The sequence below is a fragment of the Pipistrellus hanaki genome, assembly GCF_964339955.1.
Source record: "Pipistrellus hanaki genome assembly, chromosome: 4".
In the NCBI taxonomy this organism is placed as follows: domain Eukaryota; kingdom Metazoa; phylum Chordata; class Mammalia; order Chiroptera; family Vespertilionidae; genus Pipistrellus; species Pipistrellus hanaki.
Window position 1 is genome coordinate 65600943 of NC_140506.1, and position 17263 is coordinate 65618205.

General features: G+C 43.9%; 1 protein-coding gene across 1 annotated transcript in view; it reads left to right on the plus strand.

Annotated features, from left to right (window-relative positions):
- PRDM6 (PR/SET domain 6) overlaps positions 1-17263 on the plus strand; it is a 99179-nt gene that overhangs the window by 56099 nt on the left and 25817 nt on the right. The window contains exons 4-5 of the mRNA XM_084881381.1: positions 10487-10614; positions 14423-14547. Coding sequence (XP_084737507.1) covers positions 10487-10614; positions 14423-14547 — 253 coding nt within the window. The remainder of the gene's footprint in view (positions 1-10486; positions 10615-14422; positions 14548-17263) is intronic.

Here is a 17263-nt window from a genome sequence, read left to right on the forward strand (position 1 = left end):
CACTCCCCTGCAGGCCTCGCGATCCCCACCAGGGGTGTTTTACAGTTTATTGACACTTTTCAACTGTTTTTCTGATGACCATAATTCAGTCTTGACTTATATGTTCATATTATCTGCAAGCTCAACATAAACCTCTAATGATTTTCTAATATTTCTGGGACTTGATGAATGTGAATTGACAAAGTACAGTATATAGCTTTCTATCAGCGTTACTGAAAATACCGCGACGGTGTATATAACCATTACTCATTTATTTTATGGGGCGTTTATTACTTGCCCTTTGAAGCCTCGTTTCAAAATCTTGCCATTCCAAGCATTCCCAAACAGTCCAAACCAAAGGAAGAGGGAAGAGTTTTCTTATAAGAAATAACAACAAAAATAGATTAATTCTAATGGAGGGCAGAAAAAGAAATGATTGAAATGAAGAAAAATACCTATAGTATTATATGCCGGAGAAAGAAGTTGGAAAACTGAACACAAGTATATAGGGCCTCAGTAGCTGGAATTTGCTTTAAGGAAGAAGCTTTTCTTGTGAAATATGCATCATCTTCTACAAACTTTTGCCTCACCTGGCTTTTGATGTTCCCGGCCATCCCGGCCAATTGCCAGTGGAAGGAGAATGGTTTAATACAGCACTGGGGACTTGTATCTTGATCCATGGGCATGGTTGCTTCGTGTAAATTTTACTGACAGATTAAGTAATTCTCACTAAATTGACATTTACTCTGAAAATAGGCTTGCTTTATAAATGCCATTATTAATCATTATGAACATTTTTATGGCCCTCCTTTGGAGAATTTGAGATGCTTTTAGAGAAAAAGCTGTACTATTTCTCTCTGATAGGACAACTGGGATGTGATGAAAATAGCAATAATACGACAGCCTGTGATTCCGGAGGGCTTCTTCCTTGTCACACTCATGGACTGTCTGACTGTGGGCAAGTCATTTAACCTTGTAGCCAAGGTTTCTCACCTGTGAGACAGATAATGTCCCAGCTTGTTTTGAGGTCAGTAGAAGGCTCAAACAAGCCTATGGAAGTATTTTATAAACTAAAATCCTACAAAATTGTGTATGACCTGATATCCTCCCTCCCTCCTTCCTTTCTTCTCTCCCTCTCTCTCTCACTCTCTCCCTCCCTCCCTCCCTTTCTCTTTCCTTTCCTTCTTCTCTTCCTTCCTCCTCACCCAAGGATATTTTTTAAAAATTGATTTTAGAGAGAGAAAGAAACATTGATGTGAGAGAGAAACATTGTTCGGTTGCCTTCAGTATGCACCCCAGCCGGGGATGGAACCTGTAACCTAGGCATGTGCCTTGTCCAGGAACCGAACCTTCCACCTTTTGATGTAGAGGATGATGCTACAAGTGAGTCCCCCGGCCAGGGCTTGCTTTCTTTGTGTTAAGGTGGGGACAAATGGTTTCACTCATTTTTAAAGCGTTGTTTGGGTTCTGTCTTCTCAAGCCTTGATTTGCTTGATTGGAAAGGTTCGAAGTAAAGCAGTTAGGACTGTGGTCAGCAAACTCATTAGTCAACAGAGCCAAATATCAACAGTTCAAAGATTGAAATTTCATTTGAGAGCCAAATTTTTTCAACCTAAACTTCTTCTAATGCCACTTCTTCAAAACAGGCTCACCTAGGCCGTGGTATTTTGTGGAAGAGCCAACCTCATGGGGCCAAAGAGCCACACGTGGCTCGCGAGCCGCAGTTTGCCAACCACTGGGTTAGGAGACCATGGTAGTGTTCTTGCTGTCTCCCTCTCTAGCTTGGGAAGCAGCTCCTGGAAACCCCTCACAGGGATCTCTGTGGATCTGATGCTCCGGCTGCCGTCCACAAGTGTGCCCCACTCCTCATCCAGGCACACCAGATCACACACACAGCTTGCCTACCGTGACATGTCCCTTGCTCATGTAGGAATGAGGCACTGTAAGTTGGACCTCCTCTGCCCAGAAATGCCAGTGGTCTCAGAGGTCAGGCAACCCTGCGTAATCGGTGGCATTCAGGGAGAGGGCTTTGGGGTTCTCAAGCCGTAAGTCCTTAGAACACTTGTAATAAGCACCCATTAGTTACGGGCATGCTCCCGGAATGCTCTTAAAGGCGTGCTGGGAGCCCGTGTCTCTTGGATGATGTTTTTGTAACACTGTGGTCACAGAAGACTGATTGAAGTTTAGGTAATGGAAAATGCAGGACTGAAGAAATGCTTCTTTACTATTTTCTAGATCGTATTCACATTCACCCAGTATTTTAAATGTTTTGTCTTATTTTTTGATAGACTCATCTGAGAAATAAAAATGTAAATTAGAATGACTGGTTTACTCCTACACCTCCCTGATGTCATCCCCCATTTTTTTTTTTTCTCCTCTCCTTCTCAACTGAAGTTGATTTCCTGGTATATACACATCCTTATGTAAGGTAGCTATGGATAAGTTTTAAAAAATATTTGAAAGGCATTTCTGCTTTCGGTGAGCTTACAGTCTGGTAACTGTAGCAGCAGGGAGTTTGCATACGCTGCACATATTGCCCTGTGGTCAGTGTCCCCGTGCAGGCTAGTAGATGGTGCTGGGCTGGCATTTCCCGTGTAGTTACAGTGATGGCCCACGGGATGGCTGGTGCTCTTTGGACTCTTACTGTGTGCCCAGTGCCCTCTAGTCCTCTGTAGGTACTAGCTCATCTGATTTTCCTACCAGTCGTTTGACAGTCCTCAGCCCCATTCCTTTTCAAAGACTGTCTAGCTTCCTCAAGAGATTATGTACCTGCCCCAACTCAGACGGCCGCCTGAGGGGGAGCCACGATTGTAACTCACAGGTATGGGACTGACACTCACACGTGTGCCCTTCCCCTCTGCGCTCTGTCCTCTCTGTTCACTTCTCTCACGTGTTTTCACGGGTGACACTTAAGCTGTCACTAACAGTCACACTAGTAAAAGTAAAACCTTTTTATTTAGCAACAGAGACATTCTGGTTTTAACCTTTCACAGTCAAAACAAGGTGGTGGCTCACTGCTATCCACAGGTCACAGTGTATTGTACCTCCCGACAGGAAGCTCACAGGAACTCAATTATCCATCCCCACTGAGGTTCTCAGATGACTAATGCACTCCGTTATTGAAACCCTAATTTTCTGAATTTTACAGAGAGGTGGGCCATATGAAGGTACGGGGTGGAGAACGGGGAAGAAGTCTGAGAAACCATCTTTGCATCTGTTCCTCCCCAGATCCTCCATGTGCAGTGAGAGGCCCCATCAGCCCCAGGTCCTCAGGTCTAAACCGGAAAACCCCCAAAGCCCTCTCCTCAGCCGGTGTCTGTGGTAATTGTTTAATACATTTTAATCCTCTTACAAAATTCACCCTTGCATTTCATAGAATTATAAGAAGTTAGATTCTTATAAGGAGGATGTCATATTCTCCTGGATGTGAGCTCTTACTAGTAGAATTAAGTTTTAATCGCCTTCAGTGGTGATTTCTTCGCAAGCTTGGAATAAAATCTGAGCTCTCTAAGAAGCTGAAGGAGTATTGTGGAGATTCAGTTCAGTTCACTTCAACATGTTTTGAGTTCCTCTTACATGCTGGGCCCTGTGTTAGATGTTTGGCCATAAAATGTGCTCCCTCGTGGTAGCTGCTCAGCAAAGCTGAAGAAGGCTGGCATTTTAGCACAAGACCCAGTGCTGGTGCCTGGGGCCTTGGCACAGGGGCACCCAACACGTGGAACCATCAGAGAGGGAGCCTGGGATGCCTTCCTGCTCCCCAAAAACTGACTAATTATCTTCATATAAAACCTTTTTTTTTTTTTCTTCTCTCTCTCATGCCAAAATTCAGGGACCCAGGTTCTGGAAGGAACAGATGACTGTTTTAGTTACAATTCAAGTCCCTTTCATTAAGACCACTGACTCTCTTCTGGTGTTTGCAGGATTGCCTGAGCTGAGAGCGGCCTCGGCACACTTCTGATGGGAAGGCAGAGGGATGGAGGGGTGTGAGGACGCCTGGAGACTAGGCCTCAGCCAGCCCCAGTACTCTTGCTTTGTCTCAGTCACCAACTTTTGGAGACCCCATTTCCTTATGTGTAAGCCAGTGAGGTTGGAACAGATGGTCTGTGAGGTCCTTTCCAAATCTGATTTTCTGAGGCTCTAATTGTGGCCAAGGCACTCCGCGTTCTGGCGGAAGAACTGGTGACTGACCTCTTCACGGAGGTCTACCTGCTGGAGGAAGTGCGCTGCCTGTGGTTTTCAAACAGGGTCCCTCAGTTCACTGCAGGCCCCTGCCGAGGCCCCAGGAGCCACCTCACAGAGCAAGGGTGAGGTTCGCCAGTCTGGCTGCGTGTTCCCCGTGGACTTGCTTTTTATCCATCTTTATAGTGGACCAGGAAACTTACTTTCTGTTTTTATAGCAGGCCAGGGCAACGTCTTATGTTGTTAGAGTGGAATTGCATTTTAGACTTCTTTGCATAAAATGGGATCCCTTGCTTGAAAAGATCATTGAAAGCCTGCGCTGGTAAAAATGAAAGAAACGCATGCTTTTCTCTGCCCTCCGCTCCCTGAAAACAAGCACAGAAAGCTTGCTCTCAGTCAAGGATGGCTTCGGGCAGCACAGGAGCGATGAATGTTCGCAGTGTTTCCAAGCTATCAGTTCAAACGGTTCCTCTGGAAAGGGGTCCTGCTGTACCAGACTCATTCAGGGGAGCAGTAATTCCTTTACGCTGGGATCACACACTTAGATGCTGAAAGAGGCCAAGCAGGTAAGTGAATTACTGAGAAGCGTGTAAGACTGTAGGGAGTGGTAGGGAGTATAGAAAACTGGAAAAGCACACAGCCAATCTAAGGGGACCATTTTGCGCCAGCTGGTGTCTCAGTGGTTAGAGCCGCAGCCCACCTACCAAAGGGTCTCAGGCTTGATTCCTGGTCAAGGATATGTATCTGGGTTGCAGGTTCCATCCCCTGCTTTGGTTGGGAGGCAGCTAATCAATGTGCTGCTTTCACCTTGATCTATATATCTCCTTCCCTCCCTCCCCCTCCCTCTCTCCCTCCTTTCTACTCTGTCTGAAAATCACTGGAAAAAAATATCCTTGGGTAAGGATTAACAACAACAAAATAGAGTCCACTTTTTCTCAGCTTCAGTGGATGATTGCCAGACAAGAGGCAGGTGCCCATATTTTGATTTTTTTTTTCTCAAGAAAAAATGAGAAAATAGGTAAAATTTTCAAAAATTTTAAATATATATGTATTTTGATTGACAGTATTACAGATATCAGCAATACATTTTCCCCTCCTTTAATCTCCTCTGCCCAGCCCCTCCCCCCACCCCCCACTCCCAGTCTTCACCACTCTATTGCCAGTGTCCATTGGCTATGCATATAAGTGGAGGAAAAGCAATGTTGGTCAATTGCCCAAATTCAGCCTGGGAGCCACTAGTCTGCAGATCTGACTTTAGAGAAACAGATTGCTCAGAGACACCAACATACATGAATTCTTATCATTCAAAGATGGTTTTCTTGCTATTATGTTAAAATAGGCCCAAGTCGGTCTCTGGCTCACACTGTCTCCATGATTATTATTATTGTTAATGTAAGTTGGCAGCATTCATAAATGACAGAGCCATGGACAGGCCACTCATGACCAGGGTTTATAAGATACAACGTTGGTGCATATTTTGCTCATGCTGTTCTCATTTAAAGTAGATTCTTGTTCTAGGAAAATAAGATCGTGGGAAAGAGTGGTGCTTCTTAATATCCAGGATTGCAATAAAACATGTCTTTTGCCTGGTGGTGTCCAGTTAATGCCACATATGGTTTGTAATGAGGGAAAATTTGTTATTGTTATTTCAACCACATATGTCACATCCCAATAAGTATGATTGAATTGAAAACTTTAAAAATCCCCTTAACATGGTAAAATTTATCTCTTTCCTGTTACTTATGTTTCTGCTCCCATTGATAACAAGATAAAAGGGAAAGTACAGACCCAAAAGAGTGGCTTTAAAGTATCAACAGCAGCAATCACAAAAGAAACCAGTGGTTGATAATGTAGTGATATGTATCACAACTATTTTCCCCAGAGCACAAGATAGGTATAGTTTTTAATCTTGAGTAATATAGTCAGCTTCTTTATTTTAACAACACATGCAAAAAACTAATCTACCAAGAAAGAAATGGCTAGGTTTTCTTTTTTAAATTTTTTATTTTTATTTTTGGGAAAAACACACACCAAAAAGCAGGAAGTATAATATACAAAGCCAATATATAGGCCACCAGAAAAGTAAGTGTTAACATTTTTCCAAATTTGCTCAGGAATTTCTTATTTTTATTTTTTAGGAAAAATGAAGCATTTCAGATAAAGTGTTACTTCCCTTTACTCCACTCTCTTCTTTCCAATAAGCCAGTTCTATGAGGACGTTATCAGGAATCCTTCCAGGGTGCCTTTTCAGAACTTTATAGTATGTATATAGATAGATAGATATATAGATAGATAGATAGATAGATGGCTATCTGTATATCACAGTATACACTATTATAAGGTAGGCTATTAATAGTGTTATTTTGTACATTTTGGAATGTTAACAAATGGTATTATATGCAACCTGATTTTCTCAGTCAATGTATATTTTTTGATATTTATATGAACTGAATATTAATATAATACAGATCTAGTTCAGCCATTTTAAGTTCTTTATACTATTGCACTGAATAAGTAAGCCACTATTTATTCTTGTGATGATACCCATCATTCACTGTAATGAACAGTGCAACAGAGAATGCCCTTGAACTTGTCTCCTCAGGCACACATATCAGAATTTCTTTGGAGTAATTTTCTAGATGTGAAATTGTTGAGTCATTGTCAACTCAAAATTTTGGTTATGTTCATTCAGGATAAAATCCAGTTTTCATTAAAAAAATGTGCTGAATTCAAGCATTCTTTCAGAACAGATCTTTCCCTAATCTACACTAACTCTTTGCCTTCATTCTCACTATTTGAATGAATAACATTTCTTACCTTTCATGCATTTGTAGGTCCTAAGGGGATTGTCTACACACTTTGAATATGGCTTCTAATATTTTTCTGCTTATTTAAAATCTTCTGAAAGGCAATAAATACAAAATAACTCTTGGTTTTGGCATTAATTTATCTCCTTAAATCTTTACATTTTTAGACCTATTCAGTCTTGAACTTCAAATTTCCCTTTAGTGTCAAACAAATGTAGATGTTAATGCAACCTCCAAGGGCTTCCTGAACTTGAAATTGTTGCTGCTACTCTAGACTGAAATTTGTTGGAACATTTCCCCTTTCACCTGGGAGGCAGGACATCCCCTTTCTGGTACAGTCGATGGGTAAGGCACAGTGTCCTTGTATGATTTAGTTACATGCAGAATTTTACTCTCTCTTTCTCTCTCTCTCTCTCTCTCTCTCTCTCTCTCTCTCTCTCTCTCTAAACTGAGCTCTTCAAAGGAAACAAAATTGAGCTGGTGATGGAGAATAATGATAGGGCCCAAATTAGTACCTAGAGCCTTTTTGAGAAGTCGTCCTTAATTCCCATTTAGCACTCCCATTTAGATGTGTTCCCAATGTTATTCTCCTTTAACTAGAGGAATGAACAGAAATAGGCATCAGTGCCTTCTGGTCCATTGTTTCTCTTAAGAAACACCGAGTTTAAATGTTAACTCTTAACAGATATGACCCAAGATTATCTTGAGCCAAATGCAGAAGCATACATGTTTGGCCTCTCTGGGTAACTGATAGGAGGTGCTAGCCACAGGAGCATGAGGAGCTCCTCACATACTGTGAATAAACTTGGTTATGACTTGACGTTTTATGACATTTATGAAGCTTTTTATTTGGGGGAGAGTTGGGTGATATGGAGGCCATTAGATTTATGTCCCGAAAGATCACTCTGGCTACATTTAGAGAAGAGGTTGGAGGAGGCCTGGGGAAGCTGTAGACAGAGACCAGTTAAGAGACTATTGCAATACTTCTGTGAGCAAGGAAGCTAACTGGGGAGGGAGAGATGGAAGTACGTGAAAAGTTTAAGAGGCAAATCCAACTGGCTTGAGTGATAGCTGGACCTGGGGGAGGTGGGGCGCTGAGGGCAGGAAGAGGATCAATCAAGATCAAATGAGTTTCCTCAACTCTGATTGGCTGCACGATTATGGGCTCTAATTAGGTGTGCGGGATCTTCATCACAGCTTCCTGTGAAACAGTTTGATATCAGTATTAGCTGAAGATAGGGAGGCTCAACCTCATGCCATGTTCTACATTGTGCCGTTTTTTAATAATGTCTGACCAATAGCGCTCTACTTTTCTCCAAGGCAAGCAGCTGTTTCATTGGGCAGACAAAAGTTGTAGGACTCCTGCAGTCAACATTTAAGGAAATTAATGTTGAAACAAGAGTGTAGGAGGGCACACCTTTCATGCTGTACTTATTTGCAAGACTGACGGGCCAGTGTCGTGTTCAGATGAGCTAACACAGAAGGTAGCATCCACTACATGTAAATGTTGATAATTCTCCTTGCTGTCGGTGATGTTGGCTAGAAGTACAGAGGAGAATTGAATTTCTCAAAATGCTTCATAATTATGTTCCCCAGCAGTCCTCTTGGAAGGCTTGTTTGTTCCTGGGGAAAGGACAGGGCAGAGGGCTGGGCCATCAGCATTTTTGGCTCCGTGATGGATAAACAGTGGCGTTTAAGGAGCCGATGGCCTTGTTCTGTGTTCATGGGCTGTCAGCAGCAGGCTCAGGGTTGAGACCTTCACTCTTTGAACCAGCTTCTTAAAACAAAAACAAAAACAAAACATGAAATAACTACAGTGCCATCTAACCTCAATACCAAGTCTGTTGTCAGATTGCTCGTGTAGCAGATGTATCTCCCCCCCTCCCCCCCCCCCCGAAATGATTCCATTCTCTCCCGCCATCTCCAAACCAGGAATTTGAAGAAGTTATTCATTTGAAATATTATGTAATCTAGGGATTTATTCATTCCCCTTGGCTATAATGATTATCAGCTGCGACCACTTTGGCATCCTATGCCGTCATAACTTCTTAAACAATTGTCTTTATTAGATTGCTCTCTCTCTTTTATTTGTGGGATAAATTAGTGGAAAGATTGGGGTGGAAAACTGAGTTCAAGAAAAGCAAAACCAAAAAAAACAAAAAAAACAAAAAAAAAAAAACCAAACAAAAAACAAACCCAACCAAAAAACCAGCTGTTTTAAAATGGTGATTAAAAAAAACAAACGGGGCGGGGGGGTGGGGGGTGGGGGGGGTGGACTGTCATCACTAAGCCCTTTGATTCCCAGAATAGAAATACTGAGCTAAATTAATGTGAATAACCATAATAATTTTAAGACCTAATGTATCCAGTGAGGCTCTCCGTAAGACTTGTTCTCTATGACTACTTGGAAGAAGTGGAAAAGCTGATTGGCAAGAGTAAGAGACATGATTTCTTAGGATGCTCTGGGGCTGCTCTGTCAGATCCCACCACTGATTGTATTTAAAAAGGTCCAGTTTCAATGGTCCTTCTGAGCACTGTGCCACTTGCTTCCTGGATTCCCCTCGGTCAGAGAATGACCTAGAATTGCTGTCCATATGTAACCCCTGACCTCCCACTCCTATAGAGACCTCATCCTCCCAGGTTCCCAGGGCTGACCTGGCTTCTGGAAGCGCCCGCCTCTGCTGTCAGCACTGACTCTACCTGTGCCCGGTTGGCTACTGGTTTTGCATAAGACTTTTTGTCCCATGCGTATTGCCTGGCTTGAAGCAGATTCCATTTCTTTGAATGCGGTGTTGAAAGAAAAATCTCTTTGAGATGACGACCCAAGGCATTTGTTACTTAAACCACCCTCAACTGAGACGATTGAATCCATAGGAAACAGCATTTTTTCCTTTTCCTTTTCGAGGGTCTCTCTTTTTTGATGACTCCTCTCCAAATAGTTTCAGGCCCAAACAGTTGCAGTCCTACATCTTCCGCGAGGTGAGGGTCCATTTATTTCATCCACATCAGAATCTATCTGACCAGTGCTGGTACAGCTCCATAGCTCTCCATCTGCCTCCCGTGGGGTGTCACCCAGCCTGCAGGGCGGACGGTTACTGCCTCTGAATGCCTTCGGGCAGTTGTGTGCTGGAGCCCGGGGGCCTGCAGGGTGGATGTTCCAGCCATGTCCGTGTGGCCGCTCCTCTCAGCTGGCTCTGTTTTCCCGGCAGCTCATTACTTAAGCGTAGCCTGTCAAAATAGGTTAAATATTCTTTGGGAAACATGGTCCCTCACATCCTTGAGATACCACAACTATGTTTAACACAGGGGAGATTGGCTTGATAAGGAGAGTGTGATTGACTTGCATCATTGAAAAATATGTCCCTGTTATTCTGGTTGAGTTTCCATGAGCGTCAATAAGCGCTAGCAAAGCGGAGGACGATAAATTTCTGCAGCCGACACATAAAGACACCGAGGGAAGCAGGGAAAAATGATTGCTGATGATTCATTCTAACTACTTGACCTTCTGACCTCTTCTCTAGATATATGACCAAGATGGGACACTACAGCACTTTATTGATGGTGGGGAACCTAGTAAGTCGAGCTGGATGAGGTATATCCGATGTGCAAGGCACTGCGGAGAACAGAATCTAACAGTAGTTCAGTACAGGTAAAGTATACCTCGATTTCCCACTTACGGAGCAGAAGCCCTTGGGCTTGCATATATGCATTCAGGCTTTGCTGCTAGCTTTGAAACAATTCTGCAGGGATTTTTGCAGGACCTCTGCAAGGACTGGCAGAAATTTTTATTTTTTGCTAGGTTTCTGAAATCTTAGTTCTTGCAACAGTAATTGCATGAGAATTCAGGAGTAAAGATCCTACCCGTGTTTCCCCGAAAATAAGACATCCTCCGAAAATAAGACCTAGCGCATGGAAAGATAAGATATCCCCTGAAAATAAGACCTAGCGCAACTTTGGGAGAAAAAATTAATATAAGACACTGTCTTATTTTCGGGGAAACAGGGTAGTAGCAGGCCTCTTTCACTCAGTGCACGTGGTATAGTCATTTCCACATCCTTGCCTGAACTTCAAGCCCAGCACACCCACGGACGGACGGAGTCCCTGCGCGGAAGTGTGGGCACGCACACAGAGATGTGCAGATCGAGCCCCCGACCCCTCGCTTTCAGTCACCTTCAGGCCTTCTCCCCGGAAGAACAGTTTTATTTGCACCGAGGCCTGGGAAACCAAGGTCCCTCAGCCTTCCCAAGGCTGCTTTTCCAAACCCATTGCACTCAGCAACAGCACCGGAGACAGCGTGACCTCTCCTGATCCCTGGACAGGTGCCAGCCCACTGGACTTTGGTCCTGGGACGATTCAGAGCGTGTCTCAGGAGGTGAGGCGGTTCCAGAGCACAGGGAGGCCCCTGGTTTCCGAGCTGTTTGCCCAAAGACAAGGTGGAGCCACCCCCATTTCTCAGAGTCTCACAGGGGAGCCTCTGCGGGGGGCAGGGGTGGGGGAAGGGGGGTAGAGGTGTTGCTGAGAAGCAGATGCTGAGCCACATCTGCTCAGTGCACCTGTTGGCCAAGCTTCTCGGGTAGTGCTAAAGAAGGCTGGCGTGAAGACAAGCAATCACATAGGAAAAAAGCCCTACCACTCCTCAGACTTCTCTTCTCAGAGTTCCCTCGAAAACATGTGCCATATAAATACATGACCTCAGCTATAAACAGCCATGCTCCCTTTAGAATCAGAAGCAACTGTTTAACTTTATTAGGCACCATTGACACATCAAAGCAGGAGGCCCTGAGCATGGCAACTTGGAGTCCTGCCTGTGGCTCTTTATTTTCCTTTCCTTTCCTTTTTTTTTTTTTTTTTTTAACAAAGCCTTTAAAAAAAAGAGAGAGAGAAAGGGCTTTATGCCCCGTAGAGGTTAAAGGCTGCACAACTCTGGCTCGCTCTCTGAAGGTCTCCGACCCAAAAGGAGCGTGTTTGGGCAGCGTGTGACTTGGCCCTGCCTTGGTTTCCTGTGCAGTTAGTTCTTTCTTTTTTTCTTTTTTTATTTCTTTATTGATTAAGGTATCGCATATTTGTCCTCAACCTTCCAATATAAGGGTCACATGGAACAGTGCACGGCAGTAGTCCCGTACCCTGCTGTGTCCAGGTCTTGCCCATCTTTATGGAGGCTGCATTTCTGTATGAAGGTTTTCTGAAACTCGCAGCCAGAGAATTCGTAAAGAGTGCACCAGTCCATTCAGCAGGGGGTAGTTTGGCTGGCCCTGTAACGAGCACTCCGGGAGCTCTGGAGGCAGAGTCGGGATCCGGGCGAACGAGAAAGCCCGGACAGGAAGGTGGGCCTGAGTAAGTCATTACTCTGCTGTCAATAGTAAGTGGATTTTACAGCTCCCCTTTCTTGAGGGCGCTTCAACTCCCGAGTTCTCTCTGCCCTGCCGATCTGTTTTCGATTACTTCAGATCTTTATAAAACGAGCTACAAAAACACAATTTAAAAAAAAAAAAAAAAGAAAGAAAGAAACACTGGCATCCATCACCGGTGACCACGTCCAAGAGTAAGAAAATAGAAAAGTTGGACCCCGAAGAGCCAGCCTAATTTTTATTGTACATGAATGTCCTCTTCACAGAGAGTCAGCTGGTTTAGATTCGTTCTGTTATGATTTGTAATATCTAAATGGAATTTTCTTCAAAGCGCCTTGATTGATTGACCCTGAGCTGAACGTTTTGTTTTTATTTTGAGGCTGACAATAATGTTTGTTGGCATATGCTCTGCTTCAACTGTGTGGGGACGCCACGGAGCTATCTTTATGAGTCATCCAACCACAATACTAAATACATGTCAGCAAAGGAAATATTATCTGAAAAGGGAAAAATCCCTTTGATGTGCTTCAGCATGCAGAGATTTCTGCGAGTTTTGGAAGCTCTGCCCGCTTGTAAGGAACGGTGTACGCTTACACATTTCCCCCCCCCCTTTCCTCTCGGCCGACTCCGTGCCTCCGAGGACCACCCATCGCTCGAAAACAGTTCTGCTCTTTCAGCGGCAAAGTGTGTCATTTGGTTTTAGCACATTCATTTGCCGGGCGCTGTGTTTATATTAAGGGAAGCCAAACCGAGAGATGAAATGTTACAAGGGTGAAGTACAAAGTAGACTCAATTTTTCTCAAGTTAGGAGATGCCAGTGATTTATAGCTCGGCTCCAATTTTGATTTTTTTTTTTTTTTTTTTTTTTTTTTTATGTAGCAGTGGAAAGAATTAATAAAATGCACAGCGCTCAGGGATGCAGAGGGAGGAAGGGTAGTCGTGAGGGCCAGACAACCGGCTGGAGTTTTTGTCAGATATTCATAGAATGCTGGGGAAAAACATTCTGCTTAGCTAGCAGTGCCCTCGTGAGACAGAATGGCAGCAAGTGAGGAAAATAACAAGATAAATGAAACTTTTGCAGCTGCAAGTAAAATATTGAGAATCTGCACTTTTTTATTGATCTTTATGATCCTATTGCCAAGAGCCACTTTGTGGTGACAAAATATGTTGACAAGTGCATATCTCACTGCTATGAAAAATGTGGCGGAGGACTCGCCTTCTGTCTGCAGTGCTGTACCGGGGACAAATTGCCTGCTGCAGCCCATTCCTTACAGAAAGGCTACATCTAAGGCCCACCAACCCACAGCACTTTTATCTGGAACCGGAGGCCAATGTTTGCAGCAATTCTTCATTGAGGAAACCAGTTGCGGTCTCATTTTTTAAAAAAAATCTGCAGATTTTTCTTTACAGTACCAGAGCTGCGTAAAATAATGTTTCTTTCTTGGTACCTCCACTCTGTCATTTCAGAGTGTAATCTTTCCACTGGAGTCAAGGGCTCCTCTTGTACTTATTGAATTGCCATCCATTTCTCAGAAGAGGGGGTTTCTCTTTCGCTGCATCTAACTTCAGAAGGAAGGCGGTTGGGGGTGGCGGGGAGACACTTTTATTTCTCTCAATCCTTACATCGCAGAGCTGTTTAATTTTATTACAAATTCGAGAACTCCCGATGCCAAGTCGCACAAATACACGTAATGCTTTTCCTTCAAATAAGAAATCAATAGTGTTAATTTATATACAAGGCTGAGGCACCAGTGTCTGCAGTTTGCCAAGAGAGAGAATTTTCTCATCAGTGTGAGATGGAATTCTTTCTTTTTTTTTTTTTTTTTTAAATGAACTCTTCCTTTTTGCTGTCTCCTGGGCCAAATATCAGTCTCCTCAGCCAAGACGCTGTAGGAAGGGACCCTGTGGAAATAAACTGTGAGCTGTTTATCATACTGGGTTACAAGCTTTCATTGGCTGCTGGGAATGATCAGGTGGGTGCTGGTTTTATTAGGAGCATGAACTGTGTAGGTGGAGATGGGCAGGACTTTTTGGGGGGCAATGAGAATGTGGATGGGGGCACATGAGTGCTACGTGTTACTAAGCTGGGTTTTCTTTTGTTTTGAATAGGTCGAATATATTCTACCGAGCCTGTATAGATATCCCCAGGGGCACCGAGCTTCTGGTGTGGTACAATGACAGCTATACGTCTTTCTTTGGGATCCCCTTACAATGCATTGCCCAGGATGAAAACTGTAAGAATTTATTTTAGCTCTAAATTTATGCCTCAAAAATCCCTGTTGTAAAGCTGACGTTTTAAGAGTGTTGATTGAAACTCCTCTGAAATGTGCGGTTCCCTCTGCGAATACGACACACACGTGCACGGTCTGTTCCATCACTTCCTTTTCCCCGGGTGCCCTTGGCTTCTTCACAGGGCGTCTTACCTTGTACAGGGCAATCCTTCTGTGCCTGTTCACCGTGTCCAAACGTACGCCAGAGTTTTACATCATCGCCGGCAGCAGTGTTCAGGCAGCTGGGGCTTACTGAGCGCCTACTGTGTGTCTGGCTCTGTGCTTGCCACCTGGCGGGGTTACAGAGAGCCTCGGAAGGTACAACTTCTGCTCCCAAGGGACGTGCAGTCCTGCTGCGTCACTCTCCCTGTAGAAACGGGAGGATGAGAAAGCAGGGTCCGCTCAGCAGGAGGAGCCCCCCACCAGTCCATGGGGTGTGCTTCCTCCTAAGAGGCCACTGCAGGGAGAAAGATGCTAAACGTTGTAGACTTGTGACTGAGGAACCTGTGTCCCTCTGCCCATCTTAGACTAAGTGAAGCATGTGATGTTCTTCTATTCTTCTTGCCGTGGCAGCCATTATCTTCTTAAAAATAATCTAATATCTAAGCAGATGCAAACTTGCAGCAATCTTCACTTAAACTCTATAGCTGTGCTTTATCATTCTTTGGAAAATATTTAAAGGTGGTTTTCAGTATTTGAAACAGAATTGGGTAATTCTGATGACCTTCAGTGAGAAACACTGGTTTCAGTGATGCTATTTTCTTTCTTGTCCCAAAACTGACTAATCTGTGAACTGATCCTTTGAGATATGCAACAGAAAAAAGAAGCCAAGAGAATAAATTTATTCAAGAGACATTATTTTGAAAACAAGTTTGATGTTGCTTTATCCTTCTCTACTTAACTTTCTCTCTCTCACCCACACACTCCAAAAAATAAAATAAAAATGTTCACATTACTAATGAACAAAATGCTGATGATCAGGTATTTCTTTTCCACATTGCCTTTATTTTCTTTGTGAAAAATAGAATCCTCAGAAGACTATTACTATCAACATTCCATTTCTACTTGAACCCAAAACCAATCTCAAATCAAAACACGAATCTTTGGACATATAGTACATTCCTCTGTCTTCCCAGATTTCCACTGGAAAGTTTCTTTCCTGCAGCGATACCTCTGTTTGAGGGAGTGTGTGTTTGCATAAAAGAAAATCTCAGTGTTGGACAGGAGTGTGTGGTTGGTGTTAGAGGCAGATAGGGACATGGAGGCCAGTATGCGCTCTTGTCCCAGAATCACCCCAGCTTCCCTAGCACTAGCGCTAGGTCCCTGGACAGAAATAGTACCAGTATCAGACCCCCAACCCCCCACCCCAACCCGACCTGCTGGCGTGGGCCTGTCTGTACGTAGAGCCTTGACATAACCTCAGTTTCTGAAGTTTGGCATTTGATCCAAAAGGATTCCAGAAGTCCTCTAATAAAACCTGCTACAAACTCTGAAGATGTTATTATAATATGTGTGTTGAAGATTATCGAGGAATAAATAGCAAAGCCTAGCATTCGAAAGTACATAGCCCATAGTCCGACTAGCCATTTGTTTGCTCATTCATTCATTTATTCATTGTTCAGATATTTACTGAACCCCTAATATAGGCCACTGTTTTTCTTGTTGCTGCAAATACAGAAGTGGACAAAATAGACAAGAATTCCTGCCTTCGTGGAACTTACCTTCCTGTGGAAGGAGACAGATTATGAACAAACAAATGAGCTAATGAATAGTTTGTCAGGTGGTGGTAAGTGTGCGATAACAAGACAGAGAAGGGGCAGGGCGTGCCAGAAGTTGGGAATCACAGTTTTAGAGAGTGATCGGGGTAGGTCCTCCTGGAAATGTGACCTTTAGGATGAGACATAAGGAGGTGAAAGAAGAAGGCACGTGTTACTGGGGAGAAGAGTGTTCAAGGCAGGCTGTCTAGGAGGGCAAGGCCCCTGAGATAGGGCTGTTCCTGGCTTGTTGGGAGAGCATCACAGAGGTTGGCACAGGTGTTCGGGAGTGAGAGAGATGGAGGGAAGTTAACGTAGATACTGGGGAGAGATGGGGCTTATAGAGCCCAGGAGGCCACTGTCTGGACCCTATATTTTACCATGTAGGCCATTGCAGAGTTTTGAGCGGAAGAGTGAAGTTGTAACAGGATGACTCTGGCTACTGCGTGGAGACAGTGAGACGTGAGGGTGGAGCAGGAATTCAGGGGAGAGATGATGTGGTGTGGAGCAGTGCAGACGTGGTGGAGGTGGCAAGAAGTGGTTGGATTCTGGATATATTTTTATTTGTTAAACCTCACTTGGGGATATTTTTCCATTATCTTTTTTTATTTTTTAGAGTGGGAGGGGGGGGAAGAGAAAGTAAAACATAGATGTGAGAGAGACCCATGGCCTAGGTGCTTCTCACTCGTGCCCCGACCAGGGCTGGGGATCGAACCTGCAACCCAGGAATTGAACCTGAAACCTTTTGTTCCTTGGGCCAATAACCTTGAATGCTGAGTAAGAAAGAAAGGAGTCAAGACAATCCCAAGGCTTTGGTCTGAGCCAAGGGAAGGATGGAGTGGCCATTTACTGAGTGATTTAGCTAGAAGGGAAAACTGCTGTGGAGCGATGACTTAGGGGGATGCATTTTTTACCGCTGACATGGA